The sequence below is a fragment of the Nylanderia fulva genome, unplaced genomic scaffold, assembly GCF_048542155.1.
Source record: "Nylanderia fulva isolate GAGA-0341 unplaced genomic scaffold, ASM4854215v1 Scaffold17, whole genome shotgun sequence".
NCBI lineage: Eukaryota > Metazoa > Arthropoda > Insecta > Hymenoptera > Formicidae > Nylanderia > Nylanderia fulva.
This window is the reverse complement of record NW_028189945.1, coordinates 755,493-779,765: the sequence shown is the minus strand read 5'-3', so window position 1 is coordinate 779,765 and position 24,273 is coordinate 755,493. Positions and strand designations below refer to the sequence as shown.

Sequence of the window (24,273 nt, the reverse complement as noted above, 5' to 3'; positions counted from 1 at the left end):
AAAAATCTTTAATTATTTTATTTAGCATTGCAGAAATACATAAACATATCTAATATATATCTTTACAATATTTGAGTTTATATTAAAAATCTTATGATTTTATTGATAATCATTTTTTAGCATCAAGAGCTTATATAAGTTTCGTAGAAAATCGTTTAATTTTTCAATAATATTTAAATAAATTAATACTCTTTGATCCGTTTAAAATCAATTATTTTTTTTTTATATTTTTGCACTATATCTTTAACATTTAAATATAGTGATACATTGCACTCTGTTATGTCCAAATTAATTTTACGATTAATACATCAATTTGATTAAATGCTAGGAATTGATAATTTACTTCGCAATTATATACGAATAGAAAATATTAGAAAGCACAATGAAAAGCGTGAAAAAAGAAAATTATTTTACAAAGTTGCATCTACAAACTTTCTAACTTTTACTTGAAATTTTGAATGAAAAGATCAGGTACTTGAAAGATCAGGTAATTCTTGGGGAATGTTTTTACAAGATTTGAGTAGACGCTCTGTCAATAAACATCACATTTTTTGATAGCAATAATTAATACGTATAGTTTCGACGTTTCTTTAAATATTACGAGAAATGCTTGATTGCCAAGATCTATGGACGATAAATAACGAACGCAGAGTGCTTTTCATCCGGAATGATTTCGCGTTTTTCTGTTTCGTCTTCGATTCGCTCGCTGACGATGAGGAGGAGGGTTCGTTCACCGATCAAAGTGATCCACGGATCGCATTGTTTGCTGTCATCCTCCGATTCCGGGAAGGCAACGAGGCAGATTGCTTCGCATCGCAAGAATCGTCGAAGGCGTCGTCGTGCGTCATCATGGAATCCAAGGTTCCATGTTGATTCACTCGATGATCGACGCATATTCGCGCACATATTGACCGGGGACTGCGGATTTATCTTTATTGCAGCGACAGAATAAAAACAGGTATATACGTTTGCGAAGGGAGTCAAGGGAGGAAAGAAAACGCACCTTTGGCAAATACAGAAAATTAGCAATTTTTTTTTCAATATCGATTAGAGGAGAAAAAATTAATTAACCGCGCAAGGTTTATCGATTTATTAATTAATATACGCCGATCGCGATAAAACTCTCTTCTCGGTGCATATAGCACGGTTATATATTATCGCACGATATTCCCGCGATTTATTTCTCCTGTTAATCACAGCGTACAGCTAGTCTTATCTGATGTACTGGATCTGCATCCGATAAGGATTTATTGACCGATCAATGCGATTGACTGATAGATTTCCATCGACTTCCACTTCGCAATTCCACGAAAGAAGATCGGCCGGCTGACACTTTCATCGCTGCAAATGTAATCGAGACAGAGATAAAATAACATAGAGAGAGAGAAAGAGGCCTACGTTTCGTGCTTGTTGACTCACTCACGCACTGTACACGTGTTACGGGCCACGACCTTCCAAATTTGATATCGAAAGTTCGAGTGCAGATCGCGGGCGATTCGTCTCTTTTTAACTTGTTTGCTCCTTTTTCTGACCGATGCGAGAGATTACGCAGCGGTGACTTTATACAAGTGCAGAGAAATTAGTCGTTTCTATTACGCAATCGTGTATGTATTTATGCACACACACACACACATACGACGTTATGTAAATTTATTCCAAATTCACGTGCATCAAATAAAAATTTTATTCGTTTGTATACTATTGGGTGAACAGGTTTTAAGCAGGATGTCAAATTGCATCGATCTTTTGGTTAAAAGTAATAGGTGATTATTTGTAATATTATGTTAGACGTTAGTCTTCTGTGCTGTCTAGGGAGACAGAACTTTTTAAGTTACTATCTACAATGCATTAATTTATATTAATAGTATCAATTAATAATAGATATGTTTAATTAATTTATTATATATTAATAGTATCAATTAATAACAGATAATATTATTTCTATAATTATAGAAAAAATAAAAATAAAAATTTGAGCTCTTTTTATTTTTTATTCAGAATCAGTTGAGTGAAATTCTGAAGTAAATCTCAAAATCTTACAAAACTTCTTGAATTTTAATTATCCTTTCAATTTATTAAATTAAAGCCATAACACAGATAAACAAAAGTGTCAGTTTTCAAAATCTCAGTTTGAATCATTATAATTTATGCAATTGTAATACGAAGAAAGAAATTCGAGAACAAACGAATCATTAATAGTGGCGAGAAGTTTTGTGTATGTGTGTGTATAGATCATTTGAGAGAAGTTTACAGTTCATAAATATATCCACATCTCGTTCTACGAATCACGTAGGAGGATAAAACCCTTCCTTCGCACTAGAACAAAATCATATTATGTAATCTATTTATTTCCTATTATGAATTTTTTTTAAACACACTTATTTTGTTCTAGATTAATAATTAATATTATTTTTTCACATATAAATAATTTTAATCGTGATATAAAAGATCTTTGTATATCTTCTTCAAAGAATCTTTCAAAATGAAAAGATCGATTAACGAAAGCTGATTTTCGCACTAGAACAAAATCATATTATGTAATATATTTATTTTCTATTATGAATTTTTTTTAAACACACCTATTTTGTTCTAGATTAATAATTAATATTATTTTTCACATATAAATAATTTTAATCGCGATATAAGACATCTTTGTATCTCTTCTTCAAAGAATCTTTCAAATGAAAAGATCGATTAACGAAAGCTGATTTTGCACTAGAACAAAATCATATTATGTAATCTATTATTTCCTATTATGAATTTACACTTATTTTGTTCTAGATTAATAATTAATATTATTTTTTCACATATAAATAATTTTAATCGTGATATAAAAGATCTTTGTATCTCTTCTTCAAAGAATCTTTCAAAATGAAAAGATCGATTAACGAAAGCTGATTTTTGCACTAGAACAAAATCATATTATGTAATATATTTATTTTCTATTATGAATTTTTTTTAAACACACCTATTTTGTTCTAGATTAATAATTAATATTATTTTTCACATATAAATAATTTTAATCGCGATATAAGACATCTTTGTATCTCTTCTTCAAAGAATCTTTCAAAATGAAAAGATCGATTAACGAAAGCTGATTTTTGCACTAGAACAAAATCATATTATGTAATCTATTTATTTCCTATTATGAATTTTTTTTAAACACACACTTATTTTGTTCTATATTAATAATTAATATTATTTTTCACATATAAATAATTTTAATCGCGATATAAGACGTCTTTGTATCTCTTCTTCAAAGAATCTTTCAAAATGAAAAAATCGATTAATGAAAGCTGATTTTCAGCAGGTATAAAATATTCTGTGGAATCGTGTAACTGCGCGTAGTGCGTTACAATTTCTCGCCTAAGATTGTACAATAATTACAAATACACGAGCCGAGAGGTATCACGAGACACGCGTGCAATATACGCAGCTGTCTCTACATCTGAAGGTGATTCCAGCATTTGTTTTCCTTCGCCTATGTCCACGTGCGGTCGCTTTCGATGTGACCATGCCGGCGGAAGTGGCACGTGGTAGATTCCGCTCGAAAAGACTGGGGCAATTGCTTGTCATTCAAGGATAATTCATACTCGATTTTACTCCGGTTCGCGTTTATTCTGAGGTTTTAAATATGTCCGATTTTACGTATATATTATATTTTCAACATATAAGATTCGAATTATTCAAGTCGACATTATCAAAATTATATTCGAGGATCGATCTTAATTTTTTAATTTATATTAATTCTTTGATTTCTGATTTATGTTAATTTAATGAACGTAATATAAAGTTTATATTAATAAATTCAACTCGATTGTTAATTTATATTAATTAATACAATATAACATATATATTGTACTAATAAAACCTCGACTATTCTACGGTACAGATAATTGGAGAGAAAAATAAAATGTGATATTAAAATTACTTGAATTATACGTAATAGAAGAGCGAGAAATTAAGCTACGTAAAAAGAAAAGAACAATTCAATATTTTTCAAAAAAACTGAAAAATATTTGACGTGACATCAGTGAAGAATTTGTTTCTAAATAAGAGAAAGTGTAGAAAATTACAAAAAACGGATATTTAAAATTTTAGGACAAACATAGAACCAGAGTGGTTGTCCCTTCGAAATGACTGACGATTGCTTGTCGACAGAATAATTCGATTTTATTTTAGTAAGTTTATTTTAATTGTATAAAATTTTAAGTATGTCCAATTATATATGTATTATATATATTTATTTATTTGATCAGCATATAACTAATATCTGATTATTCAAATCGAAATTATCAGTATTCGAGAATCAATCTTGATCTCGATTTGTACTAATCCGGATTTCAATTGTCTACTATAACTATCCCCTGTAATTGGATGGAGAACGAATTACAAAATATGACATGTCATATTAAATTTCTTATCCGATTTGTAAAATAATAAATAAAATAATAAATGAAAAAAAATGTGTCAACTTGACTGAATCTCTCAACTAAATATTATTTTGTTAACTGAACATATATACAACTATTTAAATTAAATCTAGCAAAACGTATATTTGACTTGAATACTAATATACGTTCGAACAACAATATAGTAATTTAGTGAAGCTAAAAAATTTTTTTTCAGTGTAAGAAACTACGGAGATAAGAACGAAGAGAAAAGAATAATTGAAAATAATTCAAAAAATGTCAAAAAAATAGACAAATATTTCACGTGACGCGTTAGTTGAAGAATTTACACTTCTAGACCCAAGAAACTATATAGACTATAAAACCAAACGGTTCCACGTGGCGTCGTGACGTCCCTTCGAAATATAGGAAAAGCGAACGTTTCGTTCGCCAAATGAGACATAATAATCGACACTCCGCGGAGAGAACCTTCGGATAGTGGGGTCGGAGCGTCTCGATCACGTCGTAGTAGGGATATGCCTCGTGACAGGCATCGTCGGGGCTTGCATGGTGCCGAGAGAAATGCGATCGCCAACGCGCGATGTATCTCCGATAACTAAGAAGGGGGAGGACAGAAAAGAGGGGAGCGAGAGAGAGAGATGTGGTAGAAAAAAGAACGCGAGTGGGGATAATTACCCTGACTGCCGACAGGAGTGAGTCCCCACCGGTAGGGACTCTCGGGAAGAAAAGAAGGGGAAATCCTGACCACCTTCGGGCGACCAGGGTCCTCCGACTGCTCCGACTCGGCTCGACGTTTCGTGCATTAGATTATATCCGTTCAGTTCTTGTCTGCCCGGTGACAGATACGGGTGTCTGGTCCTTTCTTTTGTACCCTTTAAGGCGCATACCGCTTCTTTTTTTTTTCTTTTTTTTTCCTTCTTTCTGACATCTTTATCCTCGCACGAAGGACGCGACCGAGTGGCTGGAGGAGAACACGAGGAAAAGGAACAGGAGATATATCAGAGCATCTCGATCTCTTTCGGACGATTTGCGCTCTTGCTAAGATGCAGTGAGTCTGTCTTTTTTATATTAATAAAAAAAAAAAAAAAAATATTTAAACAGAATTTATAACGCATGCGCGCATGTCATACTCCGCCTTTTCGTATCTTCTCGAGTGACAGTATGTGCTGTTTATTTTCAACGTGACGTGGAATTAGCTGATCCTGATAAAATAATGTCATTATATACGTTATGCAGATTTTGGATGAAACTTGGAGATTATGTAACCAAATTGTTATATTACGAATATAATAAAGATTATTATTATTATAAGATTGCTATTATTGACATAAATAATTTTTAACTTTATTATCATTTATCAATATTTTGGTAATACATATAATTGTTCATTTTATATATTTTTTATTTTAATATATAATATATACATATCGTTACACATATTTTCCTCCTCTTTCTTAATATTACATTTAATATTTTATAAAGATAAATATGCAAAAGCTATTAACTTAGAATGATATGATTTTATACATCATAAATTTTATATATATATATATATAAAATTTTTATTTTTACGCAATGTTCTCCTTTGTGTCGACCGCATTACAATTTGTTATTTATTTTGTCTGTAGGTAATCTCTCTCGCATACACATACATTATACGCACACTATATATGATATACGTTTAATTAATCTGCCGTTTTGACTGCATTTCTTTTTTTTGCTCCATCGATTAAATGCACATTCTTCAGAAACCCTCGTTTTATCGCAATCTGGTTTTAATAAGAATAAAATACGAATGGCGAATCCTGATAATAATTGGCGCGATTTGCAGTCAAATAAATACGATGTGAACAAGAAAATATCACGTCGTTTTTACAACTTTGATATTGATATTGATATTCAATACGCTAAACTTTTTTCAACATTTCTGTGAAATCTCAAATGCCACACAACTCTTTTGCGCGCAATTATATTATATTATCGATATTTAGTTTTACATAATTTACATTAATTACTAATTCTGTATGTATATTATCTGATAATTTCATATTTATAAGTAGCTAACTTAAAATGTCTCCATATATCGAAAGAATGATATTTAACATCTCGCACCTATTTAGAGATTTTTCACTCTTGCCTATTTTTCGAAACTAAATCTTTTTTATCAATTCTCGTGTATTACATATATAAATAATATTGTATATATATATATATATAAAATATTAAATTCATATATCAACGTGATTTATTCTCGCGTTCCAGCACACAACCCTGACCGTATAAAAAGATCAGCTATGATATCTTGAGCAATCTTCATGCTAAGCAAATAAGAAATGGTGCCCTTCTCTTATCTTTCGTCATATGAGATATCTACCGTGTTATAAGATTTTCAAAATAATACGAATCTTAATATATATTTTTTTAAACATCACCTAAGATGTTTTCTACTCACTGGGTATTTTTTAGTTAAGTTCGCTTTTAGTCGCTTCAATCAGTTATAATTCGTGACAGAATTTAGTATATAATTTTATTTATAATCTTATACGTTGTTGTATTTTTTAATGATATACAAAACACAATTTGAAGAAGAAAAATACATACTGCATATAAAATATATAGATTATAATACGCGCACACACACTGAAATAAGCGCTGACACATAAAATTATAAATAGAATTCTGTCTTGAATTTTTACGCAAATTATAAATTCGAATTAAAGCGGATTTTATCGAAAGAAAGAATTATCTTAACATCTCGGTGGTAAAAATGTCTATTTTTTAAAATTTCTTTAACGATGTGAATAATTAACACAAATTTTATTCATATTGCATCTAATATTATATAAAGAAAAATAAGTATCTTGTACAAATAGCTATATTAATTTAGAAAACCGCGAATTTACATATATCGCAAATTATTATATACGTATATAATTTTTTATATCCATATATATTTTATTTTTCTTATACTCGTTCGACGAAATTTTTATCCATATCTAAAATGAAAAAAAAAAAATTTCGTTATTTTAGTCGAACCTATCAGCAAGTTGGAACTTGAGTTCCATCGCACATTATCGATTTATATCATGGAATTCTAGATCGTATATCGATTTCCGTGATATATTATTTGTGTCGAGCAAACATCACGCGCATCTTTCACCCTTCATCCGACGCGTTTACTCGTCTCTCGTAGATTTGTCGTACTCATCTACTTGCAACATTCCTCCAATCCTCCCTCCACCCCCTGCTCTTTCGCAGAGCATCGTGAGAAGCGTCTTATCAGCTCGGTGGATTCAGATAGTCCTACGGCAGCAGGGCTATAACCCCGGTCGACATTAAACTCGCTATATTGGATTTCGCGAAATTCGCACTCCTCCGAGAGCGCGAGGAGAACCCTACGTCTTTCTCCGGTGGCAAATACACAAATGGCGTATTATATCTGCCGCGCATATTTCATCTCCTCTCTCTTTCTCGTGTTTATTAAATAAACTTGTCGCGATTTCGCGCGAGCTCATCTGAAATTGAAGAGAGAGCGCGCGAAGAACAAAAAACCTCTCTCGCTCGCTCGATCGATCTCGTCGTCTAAATAGTAATCGTTACATCTCACTCGAGAACGGGGGAGGAAGAGTTCGAGATCGAGATTAACGGCGGCGGCAATTAAATAAAAGTGCGCCGGAGATTCTTGGAAGAGAAACCCGAGATCTCTCGTATTATTGAGCTCCTCCGTTCAGCCGTGTTACGCGCACGCATACGCAGACGCCCGGTCCAGAAGTCGCTCTCGATTCCTGTTAGGAATGACGTTACGTCATTGAGCATTACTTTTCTTAACGTTAAGCCGTCATTCGTGCCTGCCAAGCACAAACTTCCTAGAGACTCGGCAGGAAATGCTCTCTTTCCGTTTATCGGAATTATAATATCAGGATGTCTATTTTTGGAAAAATCGGAGACTTATCTGGAGAAAATCCAGAGAGTTTTCATGGCATTTTTTCTCCTAAAATAAATTTGGCCATTTTTTCCTTTGTTAGTGATCTTTTACTTAATACTCTTGTTTGAGAAACATAATTTTTTTTTTTTGTTTAATATTTTTATTTTACATTTTTGCATATATCTTTAGCGTTTATAGATATAGTGCTATATTGCACTCTGTTGTATTGTTCAAAATTAATTTTACGATTAATAAATCGATATCGAAATGCTAGAAAAAATTGCATTCTTGCATAACTTTCTTTGTATTCGTATGGACAGAAAATATTACAAGTATAGCGAATAAAGAAACTTACTCTTAAACAAAAATACCTGGGAGGGAATTTGTTTATAAGATTTTAATAGACACTGATAAATTAATCGGAAAATAATGATGTTATTTTCATAATTGAGTGATCATTTACCGAGTCATAAGCATCTAATAAGAGTATTGCTTCTTACGCACGTTTTTTTAGATTCACGATGATTAATTGTCATTTTATCTCATAACAATTTTGGAATGTGATATATTTATATATTATATTTTGTTATCCTTGTCCGTCCACGCGCGTGACCTTTCATAGTTTTGTCGGAGGAAGGTTCCTTCCGTCTGTACAACACGTCGCCGTATCAGTCAGTCGTTTGCATTGCGAAACGCATTAAGCGCATCGTTGCACCGAGCGTGCAATTGCGCGCAGCGCGTGCCCGTCTAATATCGTTTTCTCTCTCTCTCTCTTTCTCGTATTTAGCGGTTTTACAAAGTACCCGGTTGCACCTGGTGTACACGCGACCATCCGGGATACGAGCAACCAGTTCTTCACGGTCTCGTATTGCATCGAACGGACGCTTAACTTACAATTAGTACGATGCACTTAAGACGACGCATCCTCGTGCCCGTCGAGAGAGCTCGTGTCAGATGTACGACACATCCTTAGACAATCGGAACCGTTAGAGGTATATTTACTACGCATCGAATGAAAAATGCGCGACGCTTTATTTGCCGATCGAAAAAAAATGCGTATATAAGAGAAGGAATTATGCTTATGCGAGATTTCTCGATGCCGCGTGCGAACGTAAGTTGTAACTTGAAAATTTTACGCGAAGGAAAAATATATGCCGTAAACTATATGGTTGGAAGAGAATTTGACATTTTATATATGTTGGTACGCAAATTTCTTTCTCTTTCATTTGATAGTTTTCGCTTCGAAATCGAAATCGCCATCGTACTATATCGTTGAAAATATCTGCAGCTCGATCGTCGTCGATACTCGACCTTTCCATCTCATAACCTGCCCCAATGTTACGTAAATGTAAATCGCCTAAGCAGATTTCGCGAGGGTCAGATCACGTTTTGGTGTCGTGTGTCCCCGTTTGTTGGTTTGCAAATTTTATATTCGTCACAACTGAATCGGGACTGATATATTGCTGACCGTGCACTTTTGCACACGCGAGTCGCAGTTTTCGTCTAGCCACTCACGTGCCGCTCGCTAAAAAAAGACACATTGATATTTTTTTAATTTCAAACTGAAATATTCAAGCTCAAATATTCATCGAATTAATGCACTCTGGAATGTCACGCGTCAAACAAAACCGCTTTCTGTACAATATATACCCAATCCGCTCTTCTTAAGTATAGATAAGCGCGAATTTTTTTGCTCGAAAATTAACAAATTTTGTTTTTGTAAAAAACATTTATCTCTTCATTAAATTGTTAAAAACAATTATCTTAATTTATCTATTATATATAGCTTATTCATATATGTGTAGTATATTATATAAGTATATATACCATATATATTATAAGTATAAATATATTATATATAATACTATATTATATATAATATACCATATATAAAAATGTATATAATTAATTATCAGATAAGAAATCTTTTTGTCAGCTCTCAATATTAAATAATAATAATATATAATATTTTTCTCCACATGTAAGTTCGAGATTAATTTATATATGGAACTTAGTAGTCTCAAACCAAGAGATACAGTTCCGAAAAATTAATTTTTCGCGCTTTATTGGCCGATTTAAAATATTATATATTATTATAATTAATTATGTATTCGTAAACGAAAAAAAAAAAAAAAAAAAAAAAAAGTCGCATACGCGCTTATCGATGATTCTTTTCTCTCCTGTCGGGCGGCAACCAGGTTTGTTGGAGGATGAGGGAGAGCACCGCGAGGAATCGTCGACATCGCGCGAAGATCGGCTCTGGACACGTACCGGTATGCAGATACGTGCCCAGGGCAGCGCGCGACTCGCCAAGGCCGCATCCGTATTGACATCACCGCGGCGCGAACGTTACGTTACGGGCAGTGTTTTCGTTTGCTTTAAGCCGGGCCGCGCTTCTTTACCTTGTTTGGGACACGTTAATGCGCACCCGGAGATAAAGTGCACGTGCGCGACGGTCCTTCTCGCACGCGCTTAATTGTACGTGTAATAAAAAGGAAAAAAAAAATGTTTTTATTCTATACGAATTATAAAATTTGAAGAGGCCAGCGATGTTTATGAAAGGGAGAATAAATATTATTTGTATTTCTGATTTTTTTTCTCTCGCTTCGCGATTTCAGACGGTACTTAGTTTATATCCATCTGCGTGATTTGAATGACAAGTGCGTAAGGCCTTACGCGTTTAAGTTAAAAAAATCGAATAAATTCAAACTTCGAAGCTTAATATTCGAAATTCAAATTGAAAGGGGAGGATAAAAAGAAATGTAACAATGCATATTTAAATATAACAAGCTATAAGCAACGAATATATTGAATCACCTATTATTATAGTTGCTAGAAGTATATATAAAGATAAATAAAATAAAGATATCACGATATGTTCAAACACGCTCAAACAACGTATTTACTCCGAATCTTGTTTAATTTATAACCGCGTACCAATTGATACGTCACTACTTTGGCTCCCGTGCATTTTTTCTTGTAACAATCTGGAGGGTAACTTCTCCTAAGGCTCTCACATTCTCGGACGACAAGATAATGTCACGCTGGATTTAGAGCTGCACAAAAAGAAAGAAATCGGTTTAAGTGGAAACTCATAATTCGCCTCGTCGCCGTCATTGCGTCCCTCGAAAGACCCTTTCGTCTCAGGTCTATATACCTGAGAAAGAAAGAGACCCCCAGGGACGACTTTGAGTGGTCGGTGAAAGGATATAAACAACTCTTCGTAATGGCAATGGTAATAGATAATGGAGTACCCGTGTCGTTCCGGTCATTATGCGGGGTCACCACAGGGTAGAGTTCGCCACGCAGCGAACAAGAACGTTGTTCCTTCTCGAGAGGGAAAACCCCTTCGTGATACCCCCTTTCATTGGGGCACGCGCCCGCATTCGCCGAGTCGAACTTCCGCGATTTTCGCTCTCACCCGCGAGAGTCACCTTCCGGTGTCTTCGACGCGGAACGTCGATAAAAAATGAAAAAATTTTAAAAAACCGTTTGTTAGGTATTATCAGACGCGCGTTCGCTTCAGCTGCGTGAACACGAGAAAATATGAATACGAGTGATGAAAAGACTAATAACTGTCATTGGTTCTTATTAGTCTTTTTCACTCGTTATTATTATTTTTTCGTTAATAACAGTAATAATATAACGAATGATATGGCTAAATCGCTCTTATTTTAAATAACAAAGATAGAGAATCTATTGCTGTAAGAGCCAATATATAATGCTTAGCAAATTTGCCAAGATGAGAAACTATCTCAATTTGAGATATAATTAAATCTCGATTTGAGATAGTTTCTCATCTTGGCAAATTTGCTAAGCATTATATATTGGCTCTTACAGCAATAGATTCTCTATCTTTAATAATAATATAATACTAGCTCTTAGCCTACTTATCACTCATGTTAAAATTCAGAGCCTTTTTTATTTTCTATCGATCGAGAAAATATGAAGTTTACGCCAGGAAACTCTATACGTATCTTGTAATGAGGCAATATGTTTACAGATGACTCGCAATAAAAAGTAAGAGTGACTCTCGCCTGGGTATTTCGGTCGGTTCATGCGATGCATGCCGATCCAAATCCCATGGGTAGGGGCGTATTCGTTGGTTCGAGACGTGATTTCTACACAAGAAACACGAGGCGCGCACGAGCCTCAGCGAGCGAAGTTTGTTGCTTCGAATGCATATTTGTTTGTTTCTTTTTTTTTCAAGTGTATTCAATTTTCCTTAAATAACTTCGAAACCGATCATCCTCAAATATATCATCGCTATAGAACTGTAACGAGAGAAAAGTACATTTTTTTAATAATCAAATTTCGCTATTACAATCGTTATATTAATTTTTCTTGAGCCAAGCAAAACTTCTCTGTTAATCTGCAATTGATGATGTCAAAATTATACTGAATATTTCTGCGTCTTATATATTGTATTAGAATATATTAATTATATTATAATTTATAATATTTATTATTCTCTTAGAAAGAATTTTATAAAAGCTTCTCCGATTAATATATATATTTATCACAATAAAAAACATTAAAAATCTACCACAGTAAGATATAAAATATGTTCGATTAATTTTACTATGTGCATAGCAAAATTTACTGTGTACATTATTAATCTTTTTTATTGTGATAAATGTTTATCTGAGAAACTCATAAAATTCTTCCAATACCATATTGTCCCACGATTACCATGATTTTCGAGATAAATTTTAAGAAAAAATTCTCTCTGTGTACCATAATATAAATTATGATATAATTTATATTATTTCGTATTAATTTATATCATAATATAATGTGTATATATATATATATATAGTATAAATGAATTTTTTTCTTGTTACAGTTCGTCATATCGACCAGTGAACAACGTAAGTACGATGGGGATCGCAACCGGAACAGGGGGTACTTATACTCTCCCTTATATGAACAGTCCGGAGTTGGCGTCGTCTCAGATTTGGAACTCTCAAGGTACGTCATACATTAGTACCGTGGACATAATTGACGAGATAAGCTTGCCCAACTATTCGTTTTAATGTTATTAGACTATGGATGACTGTCCAATGTCTACGACTATTCTTGCCGATAATCCTGGCGCGACTCGAAGAAAAGCTTAGAAATTCTTTTAAGGGGTTTTGCCGTTTTTGTAAAGAGATGCAGAGGGATATCTCTCATAAACTATATATATATATATATAGTTTTGTAGCTCTCTAAATTTCTTGGAGTGAAAACCGAAGAATCTCATTCCAAAGAGTGGAATTTTACTCCAGAAGAGTGAGATTCCATTCCTTTGGAATGAGACTGTTCAGCCCTCACTCCAAGAAATTTAGAGAGTGTGCCCATATATTTTGTGATAAATTTTGAGAGAAGTCAAAGAGATAAAATCACGTTAACAATTATACTTACCATAAATCACGATTTTAGTAATATGGCTTAATTAAATTTAGGGTTGATTGATTGTTCATTCTCTTGTCAATCGTATCGCAAATGTGCGGACAGACTTCAAGTGGACAGACTTCTTAACAAGTTCAAAACTTTCGTGCGTTAAAATCCACTCAAAAAAAACCGCCTGAATGGTATCTGTATAGATATACAATAATTTATTTAGTTCCAGTAAATAATGTCCCTGACATTTTTAAAGAAAGAAAAGAATACAACGTATATATATCTATATCGGCTAAAGAAAAGAATGTTCACGAAGATTGAAGAGCAAAAAAAAGGTCCGCACGCCGTCCAGCTTCTTGGAAATTCTTCGGGCTCGTTATACTGATACAATGCACCTTTTTTTTGCATTTTTCAACAGGTCTAGGCTCCACGCTTCCAATTTCTGAAGATTATGGCAGCACGAAAGCTTCAGGTACCGTGTCTCATCAATCTTTGCCGGCTTTTTCGCAACCATTTGCACGAAACAGCTTCCGTTATAGTCCACCTTACGCGACCTCTCAGCAAAATGCCACCGGCACCACCGGGGCTGCCGTGGAGGCTTCTTGGACGTACGCATCGCCCACGAGCGATCCGCTGACAACACAATACAACACATTCTCGAAACGTCAAACCGTAAACGTGACGGCGCCGACGCAGATGTCCGCTGCAGCGAGTCTAAATGCAAGTGAGTCTATATTTTTTTTCTTTCTATTCTAATCAAATAGCCACGATATTAAGACTTCTTTTTTTATTTACGTTCAAACGGAGTGTTTACGACACAGCTAGATGCAGCGAGATTAGGTATAAAATTAGAATTGGGATTGTAGTTTTATTAATTAACCCTCTTAACCACAGAGTGGTCGCGCTATTATTCAACGGAACATCTGTCATTCGTTTTAAAAGACGAATTGAAAATTACAAAATTTATGTTATGATATATTATTTATTTATTTCGATATATGTATATATTAAACTTGAATTTTAAAAAGCATTGACACGTAAGAAAAATGAAAAAAGTTGTAGACTTGATAACTAATAATGTCATCTACGTAATCGATCAATGCAAAACTTTCTATTTGTATAATTAAATAAATCTCATATAATTTTTCGAAATTAGAAGATTCGTTATTTTTTCTCTCGTGAACGAATCTGAAAATGTATACACGCGATCGTGGCGTTAAAGGGGTTAATGAAAACAATTGATTAAAGGCAGGCGAATCGCATAATGTTCATCGTAAAATTTTAAACATATCGATAATCTCATTCGTTTCGTTTTAATACTACAATAGAAAAAAAAGTAACAGTGAGGAATCCGTGTTAAATTCGTACAGTGATAACAAGATTTATACTTGTATCGCTTCTGACAATTCATCCCGTATCGATATATGCAGCGATCGTCGCGTATTCTCACGGATTTAGATTATTAAAATCGCGACGTTCGTGTCTCCGACGATGAAAACCGTGGGGGATATCGGCCAGTCCTGCGATAACACAAACGTGTGTTGTAATTTTATTCGATTCGTGGAAATTGACGAGAAACATTCCTCATAGTTTATTAATCATCGCGATTTGTTTGCTGGATGTATATCATTTTTTCACGTGCAACCCCAGCACTTTGTGATAATACGTTCGAATCTTTATCTTCTATTTCATAGTCTGATTCTCCTTCATTTAAAGTCATCCATATCCTCGAGAAACAATTGTTTTATTTATTAATTTTTTTTATTTCTCGTACGCGCACGTATTAGCAATTTTTGTTTACTATTATTGAAGTATTCAAAATTATTTTTACATCGTTACATTATTAGAAAAATCGCACAAAAGTTGCTTATATTTATACAACACAAAATTCATGCCGTACTAGGCATTTATGAATGTAAATTGATTAAAAATTTAATATCATTTTTTCTTAATTAAATTAAATTAAATAATACGACGAAGGAAAGTCAGCGAGCTCCAAATCGAGATTATTTCCTCGCTTTTTCTTCCCACATATTTTCCGACACATTCTTCATAATTCTTCGAAGCAGTTCTCGTAACACGAAACCGCAAAGTGCAGGTAACGTAAGCGAGCTGCAAGTGACCGATGAGTAAAGCAACCCTCGTCCGTGGTGGTCCTTGAGATTCCAAAATCCAGAGCTCTTTTGCTCCTTGGTGGGCCGCGCCGCACCCGGCGCGTTGGCCGCATGCGTTCCCAAAGTGGGCGGTGTCCTTTGATGATCCTTCGTCGCGCGCATCTGCGTTCGTATATGGAAATAAATGGAACGCCGGCGCTAAAGCACACATGCGAGGTTGTCGCTTGCCGCGCGCGTGGATATTGTCAAACGTGAGATCGGTGGGCGTGTGCACACACACACACACACACACACGCATAGACACGCTTCCTCGAGATCTCAAATTCGCGACACGCACGTTGTTTCCTTATTTTTCCAATTTTTTTCGAAAATTGTTTTCGACTAATCAACAGCTGTTTTATTTTTGATTGGATCGAATGTCTTAATTGATTAAGTGTGTGTAATCAATTCGCCAGTAAAATAATTAAAAAACTGAAGAGTATGTATGTAACATTAAAAAACGACCAACACTGGGCAATAAATTCAATATCTCATAACGTTTCGACCTCTGGTTTAGGTCGTTTTTAAATGAAAATTCTCTTTAAGATGACAATATAGATAAAGTAGTGAGATACTCTTATAACATATCACGATGTATAAAAAGAAAACTTTATGTCTTAAAAGACGTCTCGTCAACTTTTTGAACACGCATTGTTACTGACGTTAGTAACAATGCGTGTTCAAAAAGTTGACGAGACGTCTTTTAAGACATAAAGTTTTCTTTTTATACATCGTGATATGTTATAAGGGTATCTCACTACTTTATCTATATTATCATCTTAAAGAAAATTTTCATTTGAAAATGACCTAAACCAGAGGTTGAAACGTTATGAGATATTGGATTTAATAAAGAATTTATTGCCCAGTATTAGTTGTTTTTTAATGTTACATACATACTCTTCAGTGTTTTATTTTTATATAATTAATTTTTTAATTTTTTATATCATTTTTTAGAGAGAAAAAAGAAAATTCGCGACACAAATGTTTCCTTATCCAATTTTTTTCGAAAATTTTTGTGACAACTAATCGTCTACTATTTTATTTTATATCATTTATTTTTTATCATTATTTTTATATCATTTTCGTGCGAGTTTTCTCGTTGATTATCGGATATTGATGATCTTATTCGTTGAATTTCGTTCTCTGAAAGTTTTCAGTGATTTTTAGTGATTAATTTTGGATAATGAATTGACTTTAACCCAAACTCTCCGTGATGATCAACGGTGTGTCGTATTACGGTCGTCATAAATAATAAGAAAAAAGGATTCGATATTTCGTTTAGTGGAAAATCGAATAACAGAAACGAGATCGGATCACTCCCGGGTAAGTCATACAGTTTTGACTAATTCGTCCACTAAATTAGGGCGGTCCCGGCAGACCACTCGTATATCGCGTTTCGGTTTTCTCTTACTTGGTTCCTGCTGGTGATATTTCTCGACTTTTTTTTAGTTTGCATCCCGTAAGAATTATTTGTGAGCAACGTTATATTAATATCGGATGATCGATGGGATAGGTGGTGCGTATCTTTCACGAATTTATATTCGTTATCATGAGAGACTTATCGAAGATTTATCGTTTGCATTCGGGTCAGTCGCGCTGGCTCTGTTGCTGACCCGTCGACTTTGTAAACGAGAGTCGGCGATATCAAATCCGCGCTTTTATTGTGTCTTGTTGGCTTGTCAAAAAAACGGATTGACTTAACAAACACAAACTTTTTTCAACTCGCGCAATCGATTATTTATAAATACTCGTCTCTCGCTCAAAACTTTTTAATTGAGGCATTTAAAGATAGAGGAATGTATCTATACTTTTTCTCAAAATAAGTAACATATATTTCTATTTCTCCTTAATTTTTCGCAGTATCCAACGGGAAAGAAAAATTTATAGTGTATTATTTCGCGCGTCATCTTAATTTCGTAAAAATATTAAACTTTATTTTTACCTTATATTATAAAAATTTAATTATTACTTCATGAATTTTTTCTAAAGTTGTAGAAATAAATCTCCTTTTTTTCTCGAAATATAGTAATTATGATATCCATTCCTCCCTAAATTTTTCGCGGCATTCAACGAAGAAGACAAATTTGTAATTTGTATTATCTCGTCATCTTAATTTCGTAAAAATTTTAATCATTACTCTGAATTTTTTCCAAGATGAAGGAATACATCTTTTTTTCTTGAAATAAGTAGTATATATATTCATTAATTTAGGAAACGCATTTCCTTTAATTTCGTAGAGGTCCAATTATTCTCTTCGCGATTCTCGAACTGCAAGTCCAGTTTTTATCGTCTACGATTTCGGGCCTTGCCAGTGAAAAGGAGACCGTACGAAGAAATTCTGACTTATGTAGTCTGTGCACCTGTTCCCGCGAACGTCACGCGCGCTATCGAAGGAGGCGAACATTGATACGACCATGACCTAGGTTGCAGCAACCGGCAGCCTAATCTAGTTGCGTCTACGCGCGATACGCGGAGGTAACGATAGGGCTTGTATCTAGCGGGGACAGCGTCGGCTTACGATAATTCCACCGTAATGTGTGTATATATATTCTTCGGGCGTAACATCTCTTAGGTATCTAATCTAAAAAAACCGGTCAGTGACACACGCAGCGAAACTGCCTGATATCTGAAATGGAAACGACACACATCGTCGCCTTTTTCTCCGGAATAATCGCGATTTTAGCGGTGGAAACTTGTTTACCAAAATGTTCACTTCCGGTTTTTCGATCGATGTTCCAGACGTGTAAGATCGTTGAATCTACAGCTGTCAATCAAGCGCCGAAGAGGCATACATATGCTTTTAACTCTTCTGTCAATGAACGGACACTCAAAATAATTTCAAGTGTCAAAAGTGTATTTTTTCTCCGCTTGAAACAAAAATACAGAGAATTTTTTTTTTTTATTCGGAAACATCCTAAAATATAACGGATAACAATGTTTGATATTCAGAGTATCAGCTGTTATGATAAAGAAATAATATAAATTGCTCTATAATAAATATATAATATATATAAAATATATAATATACCAAATTTTTATTGTAATATATAAAATAAATATCAGCTGCTGCTATGATAAAGAAATGTGTCGAAAATGCGATTGGTATCCGAGAACTCATATACATTGATATGAAAAAATATGCATCGACAGAAGGGTAAATGATGTCGCTGATGCGAATTAAAATCGCGATGCGCCTTTATGTCTCGTGGCAATGAAATATCACGTTCGCGGAGCGTGTCATGCGGAGGATAAGTAGTTTGATTAATTCGCGAAATATCTTTGTGTGTCGTTCTCTTTTTAAAATACCTCCTCCTCCCCGTTTCGTTCGCAATTAATTCTGAATCTTATGCAAGCCCAAGTTCACGACCGTGGCCGATATCATGCGCGGGCTCGCTCTCTTTCTTTTCCCTGTTTTCGGGTAATATAATTAAGTCTCGCTGAGAGGCTTGATAACACCGAATACATAGTAACGTTAATTGAACGCGTTTCTTCGACGTTGAATTCATTTTAGACATTAATAATGATACCGAGAGATAAAGTGTTGGCTCCTCCAGGTTCACGGAGGTCACGATCCAGACTTTTTTTTATCCGCGTGACGTAAAAGTTTCGCCACGCTGAGAGAGCAATGTGAGTTGAAGTTGAAAATATCTTGCCGAATCTTAAATTGTCGAAATATATTCTCTTCGTATCGAGAGTAAATCTTCGGTATATATTATATTTTTTTCATAAAAAAAGAAAAGGAAGTCTCGTAGAGAAATATCTCGAGAATTTGGAAAATTCGTTACCGTACAAAAAAATACGTATATGTATGTTGTTAAGTTTTTGTATACTCTTTTTTTTAACACTCAAGGCATTCATGGGAACGAATTAGAAAAACACGTCTACGAATCTTTTTTTTTTCCATACTCGAGTCAAGTGTTTCTGTTTTGACTTTTATATCGCTCATAGCTCTTTACACGATAATATTACTATTTCATTCATTTCCAACTGCATTTTATTGTCGAGGAAAATGTATGCAATGAAGATTCAGATAATCGAGTCATTCACAAAAAAAAAATCCAAAGAGAGACGCAGAGGAGAAATAGAGAGGGCGAGATGTGCATCGTTAAGGGATGTATCGGTTGGAGGAAAAATTGGAAGACCTTAAGTGGTTCTTCAGGAACTAGAGTCTGCGGTTATACATACTCCATTCTGGCAGGCCGAGAGAAAGAGAGATGCTCCTTTTAACATACCGCGACCTCGAGAGTATATCTCGAGTCCGCGAGTTCAGTATTTAAGTTTAACCACGCCAGACACGCGTATTTCCCTTCTATCTAAAGGAGGGAACATCTCTCTTGGCATGCTTTCGTGTATAAACGTCGTATAACGTCGGTGCAAGAACACCGTGACAGCCCTGCATCATCCTGAAGGACCACGTGCACGTGGCCGTCCGTAAATTAATCTGGAGGCTCGATCCAAAAATTTTCTTTTTATAAAATGAACGATGTTCGATCGCGCAGCTCGCCTCTTTTCACTTTCATTTATGTTTGCATTTACGAGCGAGATGTTTCGGAGTAACAAGAGAACGAAGCGAGTCTGCAAATTCCGATTTTGATCAACACATGTAGGAGAAATAAATAGATAAACTTGGACATTTTTTAAGAAATAAAACTCTTTATACGTAAGCTTTTTGCTTTTCTAGATAATCTCGAAAAGTATTATTAATTTTTAAAAAATCTTTTGGACCGCAATAAAAAATTTCTAAATTAATTTCTACAATCTCTACAAAATTTCATCAAAATCACAATTTTCGAATTTGCGAGGTTCCCTTGATAAAATTAATGTAGCAATCTCTTATCACTGTTTCTTCGAATAAATAAAATTGCGTCTTATGCGGCTATAAAATCGAAACTTGTGAACGTCAAAAAATTGAAAGAATCAATCCTTTTTTTCCTTGATGCCTCTTTAATGTATCTTATAATATGCAAATCATTCTTACAAAGTACCGAATGTATCTTATAATAATGATTGGCTATTAAAGGACAAGGAAGGACGAAGAGTCATAAATAAGGAGTCGTAAATGGCAATTGCAGTGCGTGCAATATGTGTCTGAACACCTGGCGCACAAACGGGGCATTTACAAAGGTTGCGGGTTTATAGGACGACCTATAATTGATTGAGCTTTCTCAGTATGAAATAACAACAAGTATCGCGAAGCCGAGGGCAGATTAGCTTAGCGAGAGTGCTCGCAGGGAACAAAAGCACAGGTGAACAAGAATGTTAATGCGACGATAACGCAATGCTTATTATCGCGCGCCCCGGTATATATAATCGTCTAACTGTGAAATTAAGTTCGCCTGCAAGAAATAACGTCACAATTCGATTTATCGCGCTTGATTTTAAGCGATGTATAATATGTAAATATTTCCTCGTTATTTTTCCTCTCGAATATGTCTCATTTCCCGCGACCTTTTCTCTCTTTTCTTCCGAGAGACGACGTGTCACCTAGGTCAAAGTCGCGACAATGCAACGTGAACCCTTCTTGTACGTAGCAGGATATTTCGTATAGAGGATACTCCCGAGGCTACGTCAGCCACGTCTTGCTTACATAATATCCGATTGCTTTCCAGTCCGATTTCGCTCCCTATCTCGAGAAGATTCTCGTGTCCTCTGACCTCTTCGTCCTAGTGTGTCGGTTTTGGTAATTCAATGCCTGTGCATTTTTATTCCTCGCCTCTCTGCCCTCTTTCCTTTCATATCTAGTTACGGACGTTCCTCTACTTCGAGAACAGCGTGATGGACGGCAAGCAATCGGATAGCTTGATTTTAATTTTAATTTAATGATTCGGAAGATAAGTCGCTAATGGAAGCAAAACGAGGTCTGCAATTAAACGTATACACACGTCATCAATTATATCCAATTAAATTCTAATTTCTAATATACATTTTTTATTACTATTATATATTCGTTTTATTATTATATTTATCGAATACCGAGAATAATATCACATATTTTAATATTATGTAATTCCACTATATGCATATATTTATTCGCAGTCTTCGAAATAAATCTAACCCTCTGCAAAAATGTTTGATTCGCTCCGATAAAAAATTCCGACAATTAATAACCCGGTATTTGTGGGTCAAGGTGGCGTCACGAAGGCGCGAGAATGCAACTCGACCCGCTGTGCATAATACACTCTCTATGAGAGAGTTCGTAGGACTCGCGGACGAGAACATCAGCAGCAGCTTCTTGCTTACCTACATACAATATCCGATTGCTTCCCAGTGGCATTTCTGCCGGATGTGCTGCTCGCGTACGCCGACCTCTCTCCTCATTCTTTCTCCTTCTTCCTCCGCTTTGCTTTTTCTTCTTTTTCTCTTTTCACCGAGTAACTCGAGATGAATTCTCTTATTTTTCTCCGTCGTCAAGTGACCCGTTCGGTCTCTCTCTCCCTTAGGAAGGATAAGGGACGCGCTTTAGTTTAATCGTTTAGTAGATGATTTTATAATTGAGAAAACCTCCCGAAAATATAGGAAGTTGTTCGAAGAGTCAAATTTGCTTCAATGGTCCAGTTAATAATTTTGTTATTTAGAAATAATTTTGTAGGCATTTTTTTAAGGCAACACATGGCGCGACTATATACCGGGTACGTTCTCGTCATTATCGGCAAACGCCGGAAATTCTGATAACGCCGTGTCCGTTTCCATGCTTCCCTCGTCGCCTTTATACTTCCTGCATCCTTCCTTTTCTCATTCGTTCGTGCTCCTTGTCGCGTTTCCAGTGATTTTCATATATTCATAGTCGCAACCAGGAAAAATTCTGAATGATTATTAACACTTCAAGATTCATAATAACTATATTGCATATAAATATATAATATTTATAATATCTATCATTTATATTGCGTTCGCAATAAAAATGTATTATTTATTTCGAAGTATGAAGCACTCGAAAACGGAATTTGCCTTTTTATAACACATCTCTGTAAACGATTTTAAAAAATTCTTCAGATGTTAATAATTGGATTTTAAATATTAAGTCATTAAGAACGGCCTTATTCAAAAGTCATTTACTTCGAGACCAAGATTTTTTAATGGGATCATTGGGAAAATTATAAAAAATAATCATGTCATCCTACATCTTATTAATTTCTCGCTTCTTTCGATCGCAATTTTTTTCTTTTCGCATAATCCGAAATAACGATTTTAAAAAATTCTTCAGACGTTAATAATTGGATTTTAAATATTAAGTCATTAAGAACGGCCTTATTCAAAAGTCATTTACTTCGAGACCAAGATTTTTTAATGGGATCATTGGGAAAATTATAAAAAATAATCATGTCATCCTACATCTTATTAATTTCTCGCTTCTTTCGATCGCAATTTTTTTCTTTTCGCATAATCCGAAATAACGATTTTAAAAAATTCTTCAGACGTTAATAATTGGATTTTAAATATTAAGTCATTAAGAACGGCCTTATTCAAAAGTCATTTACTTCGAGACCAAGATTTTTTAATGGGATCATTGGGAAAATTATAAAAAAGAATCATGTCACCCTACATGTTGTTAATTTCTCGCTTCTTTCGATCGCGAATATTGGTTCGCAATTTTTTTCTTTTCGCATAATCCGAAATAACGATTTTAAAAATTTCTTCAGACGTTAATAATTGGATTTTAAATATTAAGTCATTAAGAACGGCCTTATTCAAAAGTCATTTACTTCGAGACCAAGATTTTTTAATGGGATCATTGGGAAAATTATAAAAAATAATCATGTCATCCTACATCTTATTAATTTCTCGCTTCTTTCGATCGCGAATATTTGTTCGCAATTTTTTTCTTTTCGCATAATCCGAAATAATGCAGTTTACCTTCCACGTTGCGCTCGCGGGTCCGAGAGAGACTATGCATATTCATAGTCACGTAATGTGGAAAGGAGGGAAGAGAGAGGCGGTGTGCGCCAACGAGAGCCAACGAAACAATTGTTTCCGAGTGGTCACGTAAAAACAGGCCACCGCGCAGATATGGTTACTCTCGTCGGAGACACGTGTGTGTTAAGTGTGCTCTTTTTACCTGGTCGCGAAAATTGCGTCGCGCCTGCGCCGGAAGCAGTTGCCAGTATTGTTATTATACGGCTGCGCGCTTTTTTTTTTTTTTTTTTTTTTTTTTTGCTTCTGCGATGGGGAAAAGGAAAGATTCGTGGGAAAAGCGACATGGTCGCGCTGTTGTGTACTATCTCGCTAAATTTATTCCGCACCGCGTTTGCGTTACGCCTGCTTTTAACTGACTTGACAAGAGTACTTGCTTTTGCGAAACAGAGAGGAAAATAAAAATGTATAATATATAAATATAAGAGATAAAAATTAAAATATATATATATATATAGAGACGTGAAAATATAAAGCAAGTAATCTT

At 34.6% G+C, this 24,273-nt stretch overlaps 1 protein-coding gene across 2 annotated transcripts in view; it reads left to right on the top strand.

The window, feature by feature from the left end:
* LOC114938137 (uncharacterized) overlaps window positions 1-24,273 on the top strand; it is a 75,888-nt gene that overhangs the window by 46,540 nt on the left and 5,075 nt on the right. For both annotated transcript variants that reach the window (XM_085481100.1, XM_085481101.1), the window contains 2 exons: window positions 13,184-13,308; window positions 14,141-14,446. In XM_085481100.1, coding sequence (XP_085337226.1) covers window positions 13,184-13,308; window positions 14,141-14,446 — 431 coding nt within the window. The remainder of the gene's footprint in view (window positions 1-13,183; window positions 13,309-14,140; window positions 14,447-24,273) is intronic.